The sequence below is a fragment of the Colletotrichum siamense genome, assembly GCF_013390195.1.
Source record: "Colletotrichum siamense strain Cg363 chromosome Unknown KSG_Cg363_contig03, whole genome shotgun sequence".
Lineage (NCBI taxonomy): Eukaryota > Fungi > Ascomycota > Sordariomycetes > Glomerellales > Glomerellaceae > Colletotrichum > Colletotrichum siamense.
In genome coordinates this window covers 3,507,171-3,523,703 of record NW_023501016.1, presented here as the reverse complement: position 1 = coordinate 3,523,703, position 16,533 = coordinate 3,507,171, and the positions used below count along the sequence as shown (strand labels likewise).

The 16,533-nt window shown below is 49.0% G+C and overlaps 5 protein-coding genes across 5 annotated transcripts; 2 read left to right on the top strand and 3 right to left on the bottom strand.

Annotated features, from left to right (window-relative positions):
* Positions 1–635: 635 nt before the first annotated feature.
* CGCS363_v004915 (uncharacterized protein) lies at positions 636–1,205 on the bottom strand (the record flags this gene model as incomplete). Its single annotated transcript, XM_036636764.1, has 1 exon — positions 636–1,205. The coding sequence occupies one exon, from the start codon at positions 1,203–1,205 to the stop codon at positions 636–638; it is 570 nt and encodes a 189-aa protein (XP_036498681.1).
* Positions 1,206–1,966: 761 nt separating this feature from the next.
* DUG3-1 (putative glutamine amidotransferase DUG3) lies at positions 1,967–3,539 on the bottom strand (the record flags this gene model as incomplete). The annotated part of the gene is made up of 4 exons (XM_036636763.1): positions 1,967–2,511; positions 2,563–3,307; positions 3,378–3,473; positions 3,525–3,539. The coding sequence occupies 4 exons, from the start codon at positions 3,537–3,539 to the stop codon at positions 1,967–1,969; spliced, it is 1,401 nt and encodes a 466-aa protein (XP_036498680.1).
* Positions 3,540–4,953: 1,414 nt separating this feature from the next.
* Positions 4,954–7,577, top strand: CGCS363_v004913 (Protein msp1; the record flags this gene model as incomplete). The annotated part of the gene is made up of 3 exons (XM_036636762.1): positions 4,954–5,008; positions 5,065–7,086; positions 7,138–7,577. 3 exons carry the CDS (start codon positions 4,954–4,956, stop codon positions 7,575–7,577), a joined length of 2,517 nt encoding a protein of 838 aa, XP_036497215.1.
* A 317-nt stretch (positions 7,578–7,894) lies between these two features.
* Positions 7,895–9,190, bottom strand: zrg17 (putative zinc transporter zrg17; the record flags this gene model as incomplete). The annotated part of the gene is made up of 1 exon (XM_036636761.1): positions 7,895–9,190. One exon carries the CDS (start codon positions 9,188–9,190, stop codon positions 7,895–7,897), a length of 1,296 nt encoding a protein of 431 aa, XP_036498679.1.
* Positions 9,191–10,485: 1,295 nt separating this feature from the next.
* CGCS363_v004911 (Uncharacterized protein) lies at positions 10,486–11,601 on the top strand (the record flags this gene model as incomplete). Its single annotated transcript, XM_036636760.1, has 1 exon — positions 10,486–11,601. One exon carries the CDS (start codon positions 10,486–10,488, stop codon positions 11,599–11,601), a length of 1,116 nt encoding a protein of 371 aa, XP_036497214.1.
* Positions 11,602–16,533: the final 4,932 nt, after the last annotated feature.

The window sequence follows — 16,533 nt, the reverse complement described above, 5'->3', positions numbered from 1 at the left end:
GGTGTGTGAAAGAACGGGATGGGCGGTGATCAAAAGGAATGAAGGGCCAAAAAGCAAATGGGATGTGTCGCGCGAACTATTGCGACATGGGACCTAGAGTCTCGATAGGGATTAGCTTCGTCGCTGCTTCATCGACCGCAGGTCCGAGCAGGGACCCGAGCTTATTGTGCAATGAGGACTCAGTGGCCGTTCCTAGCCGCTGCCCGTTAGAGCAGCGGCTCTCATGACCAGGAGGCCGGTAACGAGGTCGCCTTGATAGGCCGATCGCGCCCAGACAAGCTCTTCCCGGGGCGTATACTCCACTGAGGGGCGCCTGAATTCGGGGATCAATGTGGAGCAGATTTCTGTGTTGTCACCGCGGGGTGTGATGTCGCCATTGTAACGCGCCCTCACCCCTTGTCGGAGCCTCTCCTGCCTTTATTCTTCTCCTTCTTTCTCTGTGATTTGCATCGTCAGGTTGTTGGATGCGATGAGATTTTGAAGTAGAGGAGCCGGGAACGTCAAGTCTTGTAGCTCAGAGCTCGAGCAATGCCTCAATTGCCTGAAGGATTTGTCGTTTCGCACCGAGAATAGGCCTCGGATGTAGTCTGCTCATTGAAAACACGAAGACGTTGAACAAGTCACATTAGACTCGGTCATTGCCTCCCAACAAACTCAATCTTCAGACTGTCGGCCTCGGAGCTCATCAGCTGTTCCAGCCAACGTGCGTACTCCTCGAAGCCGAACGTGCTCCCGTAAATTCTCACGGCCTTGACACTCCGAACTCCTTCGAACAGTTGTAGTGTGCCGTGATCTGCTCCGAGGAACATTGACTGCCGGACCTCCACAACAAGCTCGTCTGCACCGCTGAAAGCAGCCGTGACTGCCTCGGCGTCGTAGGCCGGGTCACAGTCAAGCCGAACCTGAATGTGGAACCGCCGGATACGAGGAAGCACCCCTCGTTCCTTGACCGGCGGATACCATGGTCGGAGCCGTGGGAAAGAAGCGAGCAGGGCACCGTGGGCAAGGAAGATGTTCTTGGTATAGAGAATAGGCGAGGCTTCGGCGTGTGTTTGCCGGTTGACGGCAAGGATGGCAGGATGTAGCCTTTCGGCGGGTCTGGTCTTCGGCGCGAGTCTATCAGGCGGAGGGTGGATCAGAAGTTGGCTGTATATTTCAAGACGAATCTCAAGAGGAAGATCTAAGAATGTGCATGATGGAGGCATCGTTGATGATTTGCGGAGGGGAAATCGTGGTGCTGTGCGATGCCTGGTTCAAATAAACAACAGGAACCAGAAAATCAACCTGCGGAATATGCCAGGTTAGGGTCACAAAATGAAAGACGCTGGTTCCAGGCGTAGATAAGATACCGGGTGACAGGAGCAGTGGCAGATCAACAATCCGCCGATAAGGGTGCTAATTTGTCCAAAGTTTTGACCTGGCTTTGCCAATCATGCATCCGTTTAGGTGAACCTGTCACTGCATAGCTGGATGTCCGAGCCAGCGAACAAGCACCGAAAGAAGGCGTCTACTGGCACAAGGGAATTTGGACAGCGATATGCTTGGCCTTTTCCTCTTGAGGATTGGCCAATCTTGGGGGCCGGCCAGTTTGTGGGGCGAATTCGGAGGTGCCGCCCCATTCAGTTGCTTGAGCTGACGGACATCAGCCCGACGTTCAATGCCAATCCAGACGACAGCGAGCTATTATATGGAGAATCACTCGGTAGGCAGCTCGACTTTTCTGTTATTCAGTTACAGGGCTAAGATGCCGAGACGTATGGGACATGCAGATTCAACGCCCTTTCTATGACACCGGTTGTATTTTCATTTTTCTTTTCCCAGTAAGACAAGAACGCCCGCTTGTAATCCATGAATATTTTGTTGTACACATGCGCAATCAACGAGCTTCCTCAGTTGTGCTTGCCGAGGGGGCAAAATGTCCAAGACCACCAAAAAAGTGTGTTGACCTTGACGCTTAGCCAGCCCTTTAGCTCATAGTCAATTCGGGAAAGAATCTCGACAACTTGTTAGGATGGCCGAACTCAGTCCTGCTGTGGTTCTGGTCGTCGGGTGCTAACGAATCCGTGTCGCTGTCAATATTAGGCTGTACTTCTGGTGCAGCTCTCTTGACCTTTATGTTGCCTTGCACAAGGGGGCGGGATGTGCTGGTCTGCCCGCTCGATATGGTCACAATTGATCTTGAATCGGCTGGTGTTGACACTTCGTGAAGTGTACTGGGTGGCCTCGACTTAACGGCGAAGGATTGATCGGGTGTGTGGCTACGAGAAACACCGAATGGAATTATTGGTCCCAAAGTCTTCTTGGAAGCCTCGGGAGTTGGCAGGGGGGTCGCGGCTGGGCTAAGAAGAGACGAAATCTTCTCATTTGCAATCAAACCCTTCGTCTGAACAAACGCGCTGGACCTGACGTGGTATGGGCTTCGGTCATAGTACTTGTCAATGATCGGATGAACCATGACAGTTTGGTTGTGGATAGTCAGAATGGAGTTGGTCGGAACGTTCACCCAATTTTCTGCTGCAATGTCAGTTGATTCCTTTGAGCTTCTAGTAGTCTGAAGTATACCTCTCTCGAACGTCAACGGCTCACTCGCAACCAGAACGATGTCGGCACCTTTGTCTCGGCGCTCCATCTGGTAGTTTCGATCATTAACAGCCGAGGTTCGCGTTCCCCATTCGGTGCCTGATGAGTAGTACAGACTGGCTGCCTCGTCTGTTGCACTGCTTATATATCGAGTGCAGATGATGCTCTTGCCGTCGGTAACGGCAAAGTTGAGCAAACTTCGGGTGTCCACATTCTCCGACTGGATTGTGCTCTCCGGAATTTCGTCAATGAGCTCGTTGATCAGCGCAATAGTCTTCAGTAGGGCCTTTCGGAGCACTGTAGGACCGAATCCGTTCGGAGGTTGGGAGCTGGGGTCGTGACCCATCCTCTCGAGAGTGTCGAGGAATAGGGCGAAGGCCCATTCGCTGTCTGTACCACCCTGAACCCCTAAATACCATTTATCGGCCAATCTTTGACCCAACCTTCTCTTGATGTACTTCCAGCCCCCGAGTCCCCCATTATGCATCCACATTAAGCTTCCGTGACAAAACGGGTGGCAGTTGTCTTCGCTCAAGGATCCTTCGGTGGTTGCTCGGACGTGGGCAAATATTAACTGTGAAGCAGTCTTCGAGGCAATACGGTGAAGATTGGTACAGTTCCAGGCGGGTATCGTGGAGGTGAAGAGACATGGCGCATGTCCAAGTTTTGGGTCGGTGTAGAAGCCAATTCCGAACCCATCGGCGTTGTTCTGACCCCTTCTTGTGTCCTATTAGATCGGATAATGAGATTAGATATGTTCGCTACAGACGCATTGGTACGAACGGAGTCAAACTCACCAGTCTTAGCCTCGAATCGAAGGACTGCTTCAAAATGGAATGGGTGGGATCGAGAATAAGCTTGGAGAGAAGAATCTCATCGCTTCCACGGTACACCTAGGCACAATTAGCATTATGCAGACCCTAGAAAGCTATGCGAAGAAGTACCAAGAATCGGCACATGGTGGCTGGCGTGCAAACTTAGGTGCAATGCCTGAGCTCAGAGATGTTCGGAGAGATCGATACGGCCAGGACGCGCAACGGTGGCGGGAGGGATGCGGACCGTCGTGGAATGACGAGGATGAAGCAAATAAGTAGAGAACGAAGTGTGGTAGCGGAATGGAAGATAAGAGGAGGGAAGACCCAGTCAAATATATTCTGTTTGATGAGCTATGGCGCGATCAGAAACCCCAGGGCAATGGCGCAAGTTGATAGGGATATGATCTGTAGCCCACAGGATACTGTCCCAAGTCTTGGTAGAGAGTCGGGCTTCTTGTTGGGAACACAGCGTAGGGGATTGTCCTGGCCAGCTGATCTGGGCGCGCGGCAGCTGAGCGTCCGTGCTGATGGGGGAAAAGAAACAGCAATTTGGGGGAATGGGCAATGCCGATGGCGCCTTCGGCTTGGCTCAAGCGTTCCTGATCTTCAGGGTGGTCTCATCCTCGTCAGTCGGGCTTGCAGATGGAGAAAGTACGTTGTTGCAATGAGTCATTTGCTCTGGGTCCGAAAAGCCAGAGTCGAGCAGTCGGGATGGCCACGGCGCCACGGGGCTCTTTAATCTAACGTCCAACGGCGACCTACGGAAACCTACTCAGCTGGTGATCGGAGGAGCTTCGGGGCGGGTGCGTCCCCGTCTACAAGCATGGAAGGTACACCGTGGGCATGCCTGTCTGAGGTACGTGATGATGCGATAAGCCTTTAAAGGAGTGCTAATAGCCCCTCCATCATGCATCAAACGGGGACAGACACTAAAATAGATAGCCAGCTACGAAGGTCGAGGAGAGGTCAGGCCCGCTCAAGTAGATACATGGCGAATTTAGTGGGCAAGGTACCTTCGTCAATGTGTTCCCCACCATTGCAAATGGGCTCTTCATGCAACTCGGTGTTGAGTGCAATTGCAACCCGCGAGAACCCGCTGTTTGAATACACGCCACTACTTCGTGACAACTCAACGGGTTTCTAGTTCCCCTCGTCTCCTCGACGACGCACAACTCCCCCACCGGAGACGAGATCACAACCACTCAATCCTGAAGAACCCGGCTTTGCCTTCAGCAACCCTTCATTTCAATCATTATCGCATGCGAACAATCCGTCACCGACTTTCCATCATCGGGCCTCGTGCTTTGCCGGCAGCATGAGCGGACGCCTTCTTTCTGCAGGGCTTTTGCCCACGACGAGACGCGTCCCTGCTCAAGCCGTTCGCCATTTTCATCGGCTTCCTGTGGGTGGCCTTCAACGGGCCGACGCTGCTGTCCGGGCGACTCGACGCCGCATGTGGTTCCCGGGAAACGCTTTCCACAATGCTGTAATCGTCCGAAATGCCTCCTTTGCCCGATTCTTGCCAAAGTTGGTAGTCAAATTTGCCAGGATTCCTGCCATGTTCGGAGGGCTGGCTGTTGGAACACTCGCCTGGGTACAGTACCAAGCCAACCGTAAGATTAACCTCCCCTTCATGTTCCCAACTATCAACTGACGTTGCCGTTATCAGAGCTCACCACCAACGCGTGGGACTTCGTCGCCAAGACGGCAGATGGGGTGTCGGATACTGCAATATCCATCTTCGGTGGCGCAAAGGACATAGCGGATCAAACAAGGCGCGGATGGGAAAGCACCAAAGAACAGTTCGAAACGCCAGAATGGCTACAAAAGGTGTTGAGACTCCACGAGGAGATTGGGACAGGAAAAGGCGGACATGAAGGACCGGGTGGGGAGCCTCCCAAACAGAGCAGAGCTGGCGCTGCTGCCGTTGTTGGAGCTTCGGCCGCGGCATATGGCTACGAACAGTCCGACGACGACCCCCGAGACCCCGACGAGATAGCCAAGGACGATCAGATGATGGTCTTGACGAAGAAGATGATCGAGATTCGGGGCATGCTTCAGCAAGTTGGACAGTCAAGCACTCTAACTCTGCCCTCTATTGTGGTCATCGGCTCCCAGTCCTCGGGCAAGAGTTCGGTTCTGGAAGCACTCGTCGGTCACGAATTTTTGCCGAAGGGATCCAACATGGTTACACGTCGGCCGATTGAGCTGACTTTGGTCAACACCCCTGATTCAAAGGCAGAATACGGCGAGTTTCCGGACTTAGGCCTCAGACGCATCACAGACTTCTCTTCTATTCAGAGAACGTTGACCGAACTCAATCTGGCCGTCCCAGACAGCCAGTGCGTGTCGGATGACCCGATTCACCTCACAATCTATTCTCCGAATGTTCCAGACCTCTCTCTCATCGACCTGCCGGGCTACATCCAAGTCGTGGGGCAAGGTCAGCCGCTTGAGCTCAAGCAGAAAATCTCGGAGCTTTGCGATAAGTATATTCAGCCTCCAAATGTTATCCTGGCCATTTCTGCCGCAGATGTGGATCTCGCAAACTCAACAGCCCTGCGTGCAAGCCGTCGTGTGGATCCCAGGGGCGAGAGGACGATTGGAGTAGTCACCAAGATGGACCTAGTTGATGCTACTCGAGGCTCTGCTATCCTTAGTGACAAACAGTACCCCCTCAGGCTTGGCTATGTTGGTGTCGTCTCAAGAGTTCCCCAAACGGGCGGTTTGTTCAAGCGATCCGGCAGCATCCAATCGGCCATTGCCAAGAATGAGAGCGCATTCTTTTCTAACCACCCGCTTGAGTTCGGCGAAGGATCCGGAGTCAACGTTGGAACGATCAATTTGCGCAAGAAGCTCATGACTGTCCTTGAACAAACAATGTCCGCCAGCCTTCAGACCACGAGCGACGCCATCAGGCAAGAGCTCGAAGAGGCAACTTATGAGTTCAAGGTTCAGTACAATGATCGCCCACTTTCGGCCGAGTCCTACTTGGCGGAAAGCCTCGATGGGTTCAAGCATTCTTTCAAGAAATTCACAGAGGAGTTTGGCCGCCCTGAAATGCATGAGTTGCTGAAGCAGGAGTTGGATCAGAAGGTCCTTGACCTACTCGCAGCCAGATACTGGAACAAGCCCATCCAGGACTTATCTCCTGCCCGACCCGACCTAGACAACCTTGCAGATCTTCCCAAGGCCGACCCAAATTCTTTGTACTGGCACAGGCAACTCGATGCGTCTACGTCCTCCCTGACAAAGCTTGGAGTGGGAAGGCTGGCAACCACTGTGGTTGCTTCATCTATTCAGTCTCACATTGACGCCCTGATCAAGAGCTCAACGTTCAGCAGCCACCCCTTTGCCCGGGAGGCTATCATGGATGCTGCGTCGACCATTCTTAACGAGAGGTTCTACAGTACCAGCGATCAGGTCGAGAACTGTATCAAACCCTACAAGTTTGAAATCGACATTGATGAGAGAGAGTGGACACAGGGTCGGGACCACTCGGCTGTGGTGCTGAAGAAGGAGCTTCAAGATTGTGAAGGCGCTCTAAAGGGCATCGAAGACACTGTCGGCGGCCGAAGGAAGCTTAGAGAGGTTATGAACTTCGTGGACCGTGCCCGAAAAGGCGATGTTGTTGTTGAAGGGGATGGACGAAGCGGTGCTGGAGGCTTCAGTGCGGCTCTTCTTGCAAGAGGTGAGTTCCATATGGAAGAAACCATCGGAAAACACTGTTAACATCGACCAGGACGCGAGGCTGTGTTCCTCAGGGACCGCGCAGACATCATCAAGATGCGCCTGCTGGCCGTCAAGTCTAAACAATGCGCAAATCTGAAGAACAAGTACTACTGCCCCGAGGTGTTCCTTGATGCGGCAGCTACCAAGCTGGCTTCGACCGCAGTGCTCTTCCTTAACGTGGAGCTCCTCTCAGAGTTTTACTACAACTTTCCTCGGGAGCTTGACCTTCGCCTTGGCAGACACCTTTCAGACGCCGAGATTGAGAAGTTTGCCAAGGAGGATCCTAAGATCAGGAGACACCTCGAGGTCATCCGTCGCAAAGAGCTCCTCGAGTTGGTTCTTGAGAAGATGGAAAGTTTGCGGCAGCTCGAGGGCCGTGAGCGAGAGCGGCAGCAGGGCGGTAGACCCAGCAAAGACGACAAGCAGAGGGGACGCTGGGGGCTATTTTGAGGACAATTCCCTCAGGTCTGTAACGTGTTATGACTTGGACGCAAAAAGGAGTTGCGGTGTTGAAAGATAGCCTTCTGGGACGAACTGGTCCGTCGTGTGGACGTCGCGGACCAGGCCTGTTCTATTCACAAGTCTTTGGTATTTTGTACACAACGGTATATAGCAAGAAGGACGGATACCCTCCTCGACTCGACCTCCTCAAAGAAATAGATTTTCACTCTCGACTCTTTTCCCGCAACCTGAAGAATGTCTACGCATTGAGATGCCCATCCAATAGAACGCCCGATGAACTAAACACGCCCGTCACTGTCCAAAATTCATCCAGTTGCGTCAATGCTCGTCTGCAGAGTAACCTCCCATCTCAGACTCGTGCCCCGACCGTATCCTTCGCCCAGCCTGTTCTGTATCAGAGTTGATATCCGGCTGCGTAGCTTGCTAATTGTGCCCTCATCACAACCCTTGGCCACGCAAATCTTGAGATTAGCCATGCACAATCCGTAGTGCACCTGCCAGAACTGCGCGTCTTCGATGCGTGTGACGCCAGGTTCTGCCTCAATCTCCCGCACCACTGAGGTTACGCCCTCATTGCCTCCATTACCGCCGTACGACATCAGCAGCATCATAGCCTGGGCCATGGCCAATTTGGCGCCGAACAGGAACATGGATGCCGCAATGGCCGCACACAGCGTCCGGTCGAGCCAAATATATGTCTTGATGGACAGGAGGGGAAGCAGAAGCAGCAAACTGGAGAAGAACACGGTAAGGAAGTGAAAGATGTTCGAAAAGTGGGTAGGAAGTCCGGCGAGCCATGATACTCGCATGATTCTTGCAATGCGCGCGTGATTCTTTAGACCATACGCGGAGATGGCCGTGCTAGCAATCGCGGCGAAGGCGGCCCAGTCTACCTCGCCGGCTGACACACGTTCATGAGCATGTTCATGATGCGGCTCGTGTCCGCCCTTTGTTTCGAGCCAGTGCTTAAGATTGTGTGATACGAGATCGAAGCCGCCAAACAGCAGGAAAATTGACATTGCAAAACCGGCGAGAACCTCGGCCCTTTCAAGACCGAAGGGGTGGCGGATGCTGCTACGGCGCCAGACTTCGAAGTTGCCGAGTACCTCAACGGCGACACACACGGCAGCACTCCCGGCGTCGAAGAAGACCAAGTGGGATAGAGCCATCATGGCCAGCGAGCCTTCCGAGATGAAGAACAGCCAGGACGCGACGGCCAAGTGGCACAGGCTCCAATAGAGCCGGGCGCGCTGGTCGCGAGACATGCTCTTCCATGCTTCGCGAACGGTCGGTACGGGAAGGGACGCAGGTAGAACAGGGGGCGGACGTTGAGGAGGCTCTTGGAAGATCTGGTGTTGTGTCGATATCGAACTGTGCTTGTATCGATGGCCGCGGCGCTGGCCGATATTCTGCGAGAGGCCGGTGTCAGTGGTCGAGTAAGGATGCGAAGATGACGAGGCGCGCATCATGATGAGCGATGTCTCTCCGCGCGAAGCTGAACATACCGACTTGACAGGCGAGGTCGAGATGACCTGCGTCTGAAAGTTGAAGGGGCTCGGGACGGTAGAGCCCCCAGCGGAAGGAGGGTCGTCTTCGGCCATTGCTGCAGCGTCCGGACGAAGCAAACCGAGTTTCAGGTTCGGCGAGGGAGCCAAAAGACCGGATTTCGATGTCGTTGCTACGTGAGGGAGGCTGCTACGGTCGGAGGCCGCGTCGTTGTCAAAGTCGACCGTCTGGCGGGCGTCGTCACCAGCGATGTTTATAGATGGACAGGCGATTTGGTAAGGTGGAAGGACGACATGGGGTGCACTGCTATCGCTGTTGACGTTGCCGTTTTCGGGACTCGGTGGGGTGGCAGGTCGTCTTGGAGGGGTGGACAAGCGTGCAGATGCAGGGCTGGAAGCCATGGGCCCGTCTTGCCGGCGGTGTCGCCCGGCGCTTGGCTGTTCAATAGCGAAGGACGGCAGCCAGGAACAGTGGGAGCATAAACAGGGTCAATGGCGGCGGCTTCCGATAGTCGCCAGCATTTGCGGTATGGGGAGGCGGGAAGGGAGACGAAAGAGACTGTGTGTGCGTGTGTGGGTGGGTGTCGTGTGTCGTGTGTTGTGTGTCGTGCGAAGTCTGTCAGGCAAGAGACACAAGGATGAGATGGGACGAGACGAGCAATCATTTACATAGAACCGCCCAGCGCCTCAATATTAGGGGGACTGTGATGGATTTGACTGTACCTTACAGAAGGGGGAAAAGGCATCAACCTATCTACCTTACACACATGAAGGACGACCCAGACAGCTTCCCCCACACTTCAGCTTCAGCCATTTTTGGGGCCACTCTGCCAGGGACACGGCACTCTCTTCAGATTAGCACTCCGCTAATTGCATGTGATGCGTATTAGAGTTATTTCCCTTAGATACATGGGAGATTTGAGAGATCGTGGCTGCTCCAACACCCACTTTCCGCCATGGGCAGACAGGTCACTGGACCGCGTATTCGCGGCCCACGTCACTAGGCAGGGACCTGGCCGTTTACCGTTAGTGCATCCACCTCGCGACTTGTCAGCTAGGTAACTTGGCGATCCAACAAACCACCTCGCCTCAGTTCAAGATGCAGCTAGGCTCTGTACAGCCAGGAGGCCTTTTTTTTTTTTTTTTTTTTTTTTTTTTTTTTTTTTTTTTTTTCTCCCTCTCTTGTCTTTCTCGCCGGTCTTTCGTTGACCGCACAACAGTGAAGAGATAACCACGTAACTTGGCAGCGAACTGAACTCCGACTCGAAAACAGTCTCAGCCTCCCGTCCCATCTTTGTCTTCCGCCCCCAATTCCGACCAATACTCTCCACTCTCTCTACCGGGGCCAGCCTGGTGCGATAAGGGATTATCGCAGTTGGATGCAACACACAATGGAGCGAACTGCGTCCGCTGCTGCCGCCGCCGCCGATCACGACGACGACGGCGAACTTATTTCTGTAGATGTGACAAGGTCAACATCGCCGACAGCTGGACTGCCTGTCCATCCCCAGTCGCAAACCCAGCTCCCGGATAATCCACATCGACGTACGGTGTCTGGCGCCAGTCTACTTTCCAAGCTCCCCTTTATGCGCTCCCTCTCAGACGGGAAGCCACATCACGAAGCCGAGCAAGACGCAGCGCACTCGGCGTCGGCATCCATGTCAACCATTACTCAACAGAAGTCGAGAAGACGGAAAGGTTCCCTTAGGAAGGTTGCCCTTCTAGGAAGAGGTGCGCAGAGGGAGCGTAAGGAGGCGAAGCAGCTCACCATCGACACATCGCATAGTGTCTCTCGTGGGGTGGAAAACACGGAGCATCGATCCCAATCACCACCCACAAGTACGACTGCCACAACTGCAACGACACCCGGGCACGATCCTCTTGGGCTCAATATTTCGGACCTCACCCCTCGTCCTTCCATGGACGGCTACGCGAGCAGGTCGAGTCTGGCCGAGTCTTCCGTTTCCTCGACAAGCCCTTCTCAGCCAAACGAGAACGAGTCGAGCATAACAAGTCCGACGATATCATACACATCTACCACGGACGAAGACGACGTTCTACATATCCCAAACCATTTACCGTCACCTCTACGGCCAGACCTGTCGCTGTCGTCGGGCGCCGAATCGTACTTTGCGAGTCGGAGGCGTCGCTCCATCTTACAAGCCAAATCACCACTCTCGTACAGTGGTTTGTCAAGTACACCACTGCCGCCTGCTGATGCGGATTGGGACTATTCAGACACGGAATGGTGGGGATGGGTCGTCCTGATGGTCACGTGGATTGTCTTTGTGGTGGGAATGGGCTCGGTTCTGGGCATGTGGAGTTGGGCATGGGATGTTGGGACGACGCCGTACGCCCCTCCGGAGCTTGAAGATGATCCAACGCTGCCCATTGTGGGCTACTATCCAGCCCTCATTATCCTGACCTGTATCATGGCATGGGTGTGGGTTGTTGTGGCCTGGGTCGGTATGAAATATTTCAGACATGCCAAGATTAGCGGCGATTAAACAGCCGCGCATTGCCTACCAGCATCTTGACAGCATTGATGATTGGTGTAGCAAGCATTGAATAGGGATGGAGGCTCAAAAAATCTGAAGAAGCGTATCATTAAAAGCACACGTTCTGGTACGAAACCAGAAAATTCATAACCCAGCAAGCGTTGTCAGTAAGCCATGCTCATTGCAATTATCCTTCTAAGCAGCCTCAAGGGCAGTAGTGTCAACATATTGATCAGGAACTATGCCCCGCTCTGTATCGGGAAGCTCAAAGGACATTGAAGCATGTCATCACAGAGGAATGGAGGTCACGAAAAAAAAGCCCCAAGCTTGCGGTGGCCCATTCGAAGGCGACGATGCCACTCAGGTGGTCTAGAGCTGGCGAGACTGGTTAATCAGCCCGCCAGCTCGTTTGCCCATATCATGACACACGAAAACACAGGTGCCTTTGAAGGAGCAGACGCGGCTAATCAATGTTGACGATTCAAACGTTGCGATTGCCAGGCTGTTGGGCTGTTGGGTTGTTCAGCGGATGGAAAGGCTGGAAGCGAGAGGCCCCACTGTCTGCGCGTAATGAAAAGAATGGGCTTGCCGGCCTCTGAGCGGAGAACAGGGGTCCACGGACCGCATCTCCTCAGATCTCGGCGGTGGGGGTGGTTGGTTTTGGGGATCTCTCTGGAACACCGAACACCGGGCCAGCTTGCTGCGAGAACGAAGAGCTGTCAGACGTGGTATTAGGGACTGGCGTGTGCGTCCACACTGACGTTCGGGGAGGTAGACGGAGCTTCAGCTCAGCCTTATTGGATACAGTTGGCAGCACACGTGTCGAACCGGTGCAGAACTGGCTCACAACTCACGCGACCACACGCTGAGGTAGGGAACAGTGGCGGATCCGAGAAGAGAAGCTCAGAAGGATGGTTATCTCAAACAATCATGTTAGCAGTACGCACGCTCCCAGGCACAGCGACCAGACAGCATTGCTTCGCTCATGCCTTCGCTGTCAGAAACCAAGCTGGGTCGATGAAGGCGATTCTACGGGAGCTTGCTGGGCGGCGTGTTGTGAGGTGGGGGACGCGTTTGTCCTAGTGGTGTGCATGAGATGTGATGTGCGTGATTCTGCTGCTGCTGCTGCCGCCACTTAGTGGTCCTCGAACTCTCGGTGCGTTGGCAGTTGACTCAGCTGAAGGTAACTATTCGTACCTGGGAGGCAGCAAGCGGGCTCCATTTTCGTCCTGTAAGCAAAGTGTCAGACGCAACAACACGCACCTGGATGGCCAGGGCAGTCTTGGGATGTGAGGTGCGAACTGGCGACCCTGATTACCTTAGGCAAGCAAGGTACCCAGGAACTTCAGCGACAACCGACCGTCTCCCTCTACTCTTGCCGTTCTCGCGGTTCCATCTGCTCATCTCATACTCACTGCCACACACCTGTTCGATGTGGGGGATCAGGAGGGCACAAGCTGAGAAACTAGGGGGCGTATTGGAAAGGAGGGGGCCCATCAGGACTCAGACCCTTGAGAGAGATAGATGCCCATGGTTGGCGAGGCTTGGCAGTGGATGGCGGCACAAAAGCCAAAGGGGCCATGGGGGGAGGGTTGAAGCAGACGGACGGGTGGAGGGAGGTGCTTGGATCTCTTGTTCCTTTTCCCCTCTCCACTATCCATGGACCATACCTACCCGTGTTGTTTTTTTCCCCCGTCATTTTCTTTAAGCGCTGTTAAAAATTGAGATGGCAGAGGCGGCAAGGGAAGGCGCGCCCGCACGGCCAATCAGTAAAGCGCCAGCCCCTCGTCGCTGTTGGACGGGTTTGGAGTCCCAGAAGAGGGGAGAGGAGAGGAGCAGAGGCCGTGCGCCACTTGCTTCTGTTACGTAAGGTTCAGAGTACTTTACCTAGGTACTTAAGGTAGGTACCTACTAGGTAATCGTAGTAGGATTCTGACCGGGCTGGTTGACTGAGCCATCCGGCTTGTACCGCCATATCTCATCGCGAGGTAGGTATCCGTACTTGCACTATTGTTCCGGGGTCTGGTAGGAATGCCTTGCACACAGTTCGAAGGTGCCGGAGCGCCGTCAATTAGTGTTCTCGCAGAGGGTTGCTTTTCGAAGGCTCCCAGTGGCCCGGTCAGCCGCCAAAAGTATGAAAAGTCAGGGTCTTCACCTCGTGGCACGCAGCCAGAAGACGAAGTAAAAACAGATTTGTGGTTCTTGCTGCAGCCTGCAGGACAAAAAGGCTAGCGCCGGCGGCAAAGCATATCAACAACGTCTTTCGTTAATCGCCTGCGTCAGGCAGGACCCTGCGGGTCTGGGAGGATGCAGTATGCCAGCAAGTAAGCAAGCAATAAATGGTGATAGGAAAGTGTGGTTCTTGTTCTCTTAGGGTGTGATCTTCTCCCCAGTACTAGCACTAGTACTAGAGATTTCTAGTACTAGCATATTCTCTGATGTAACAGAAGCCTGGAAAAACCTCTTTTTAATACGCTTAACCTTTCTAAGTACTAATAAATTACTATTAGTAAGGGGACCTTATTATAAAGTCTTAGCGGTATAGTTATATAAAAAATAACTATATACCCTCTCTCTTTAGTATTAGTACTAGAGTTTTCTATTATTTAACCCCTTTTTACTATATAAAAAGCTTAATATATAGAGAAAGTAGTTTCTAACTTTCTCTATATATTAGAGTTAGTATTAGGGGTAATTAGACTTTTTAAATAGTAGAATTAACCTTTCTATAATAGATTCCTCTAATAATAAAGCTATAAGTAAGGCTATAGAGTTAGCGATATAGAGTATTTATATTATTTTAACTTAATAAGAGTAATTATTAAATAACTACTATATAGTTATTAATAAAGGTAGCTCTATAGTAGTATATATATATATTAGAAAGTTATTAGTAGAGTTACTTTACTACTTCTTTAAGATATTCTAGATAACTAAGAGGTAGTTTAATATACTTATTAAATAGCTTAATAAGTATACTAGCTTAATAGACTTTTAATATATAAACACTAAGTAGAAATTAATAATATTCCTATATATTTTAGGTTAGGGCTACTCTTAGTATACTACTACTTATACTTTTAAAGTTAGCTAAAATATAGTTTTATAGTATATTAACTTCTTACTTACTATTTATATTAAACTATATAAAGTATATATTTAACTTATAATAGAGGGAGAGATCTCCTTAGAGATTAAAGAGGACCTTAAAAGAGAGGCTTTTTTAAGTTATATAAGTATTATTAATAGTATTTTGATCTATATTTTTATATTAGAAAAAAAGTAGAAGATATAGTAATATTATAAAGGTTTTATTAGCTAGAATATTTTTATAATAGTGAGGTTTAATAGTAGCTTTTTATATATACTTATTAGCGTAGAGAGGTTAATTTATAACTTAAAACTAGTAATATTTATATATAACTAGGGATTTATTATATTAGAAAGTAGATATTTCTTTATTAATATTAAGTTTAGAAGTAGGAGTAGTTTTAGTATTTTATACTATAAAACTTATTACTATTTATAAGATTAGAAGGATATAAACTTATTACTAATAACTACTTAAGAGCTATATAATCTAAAGTATAGCTATCTTTAAGTTATTATAAAGTAAACTTTTAGTTACTTTAAGAAGAAGTTCTATATTATTTAAAGTTTAGTGCTAAAGTATAGCTTAAAGTAATAAATTATTATAATATATATAGTAATAGCGCTTTATAACTTTCTAATAATCTACCTACTAATAAAGATAAAATAAGTAGAAGGAGAAAGTTAAGATAATATTAATATTAATATACTATAGTAATAAATAGATAATTGCTATATAAGTAAGTTAGTAGGTGAAATTTATAATATTATAGTAGTAAAGATATAGTTAAAGTAGTACTAAAAAAGAGGTAGTAAGTAAAGTAGTAAGTAAGTTAATATTAATATTAATAGAGGTAAGTAGGTATAGTTATATATAATAAAAACACTCTTTTTTTTAATGCTAACGCTATAAGGTATTTATATAAAAAAAATACTAAAAAAAAGCCCTCTTTTTATTTCTCTAATATCTAGTTAATATATAATCTCTTAAGCTTATTATTACTTTCTATTTTATTTTAAAGAATTACTAGCGATATTATAAAGTTTTAAGGCTTTAATAATAGCTCTCTTATAACTATAATATATTATACTATTATTAACTTATTTTAAAAATTAGCTTTAAGGTTAATAAAAGCTATATTAATTACTAACTTACTCTCTACTATCTCTTTTTATTAGTAACGCTAGCCTATCGCAGCGTTAATTAAGCTAGGCGCACCTTATATAATTAGTAATTATATAAGGCGCTAGCCTCTGCAATTAACACTATAATTACAGCTACTACCTCTAACGCAGTTAACCTTATATATATCACTACTAATATAGTTAATATAATATAATATTTGCTATCTATAATACCCTACTAGCTAGCTAATCCTATAAGACTAATACTAATTAGTAATTAACTTTATAGTTACTACTATATAATATATTAATTAACTGTAGATTAGTAAAGCTTTAGAAGAGGTAGTTTTATTAATATTTATTTAGATCTATTTTACTTAGAAATACTTAATTAATTAACTTATATTAATAAGGTAGTTATAATTTTAAGAAAAGATAGCTTATATTACTTAAGCTACTTTAAACTTACCCTCTTTTAGTTTTTAAGAAAAGTATATTAATATTAATATTACTAATACTAGTAGGATTAAGTAATATCTCCCTATAGTATTAATAATAATAGGATTATAATAATAGCTTTTATAACCTTTAATTTTATACTTAATAGAAGTAGTTATAATATAACTTAAGGGATAATCTGTTTTACTTAGAACGCTTTTAGTAATTGCTCCTCTTTCCTATTTAAAGAGCGTTTATTATATACCTAACCCTTAATATTAACTTTAG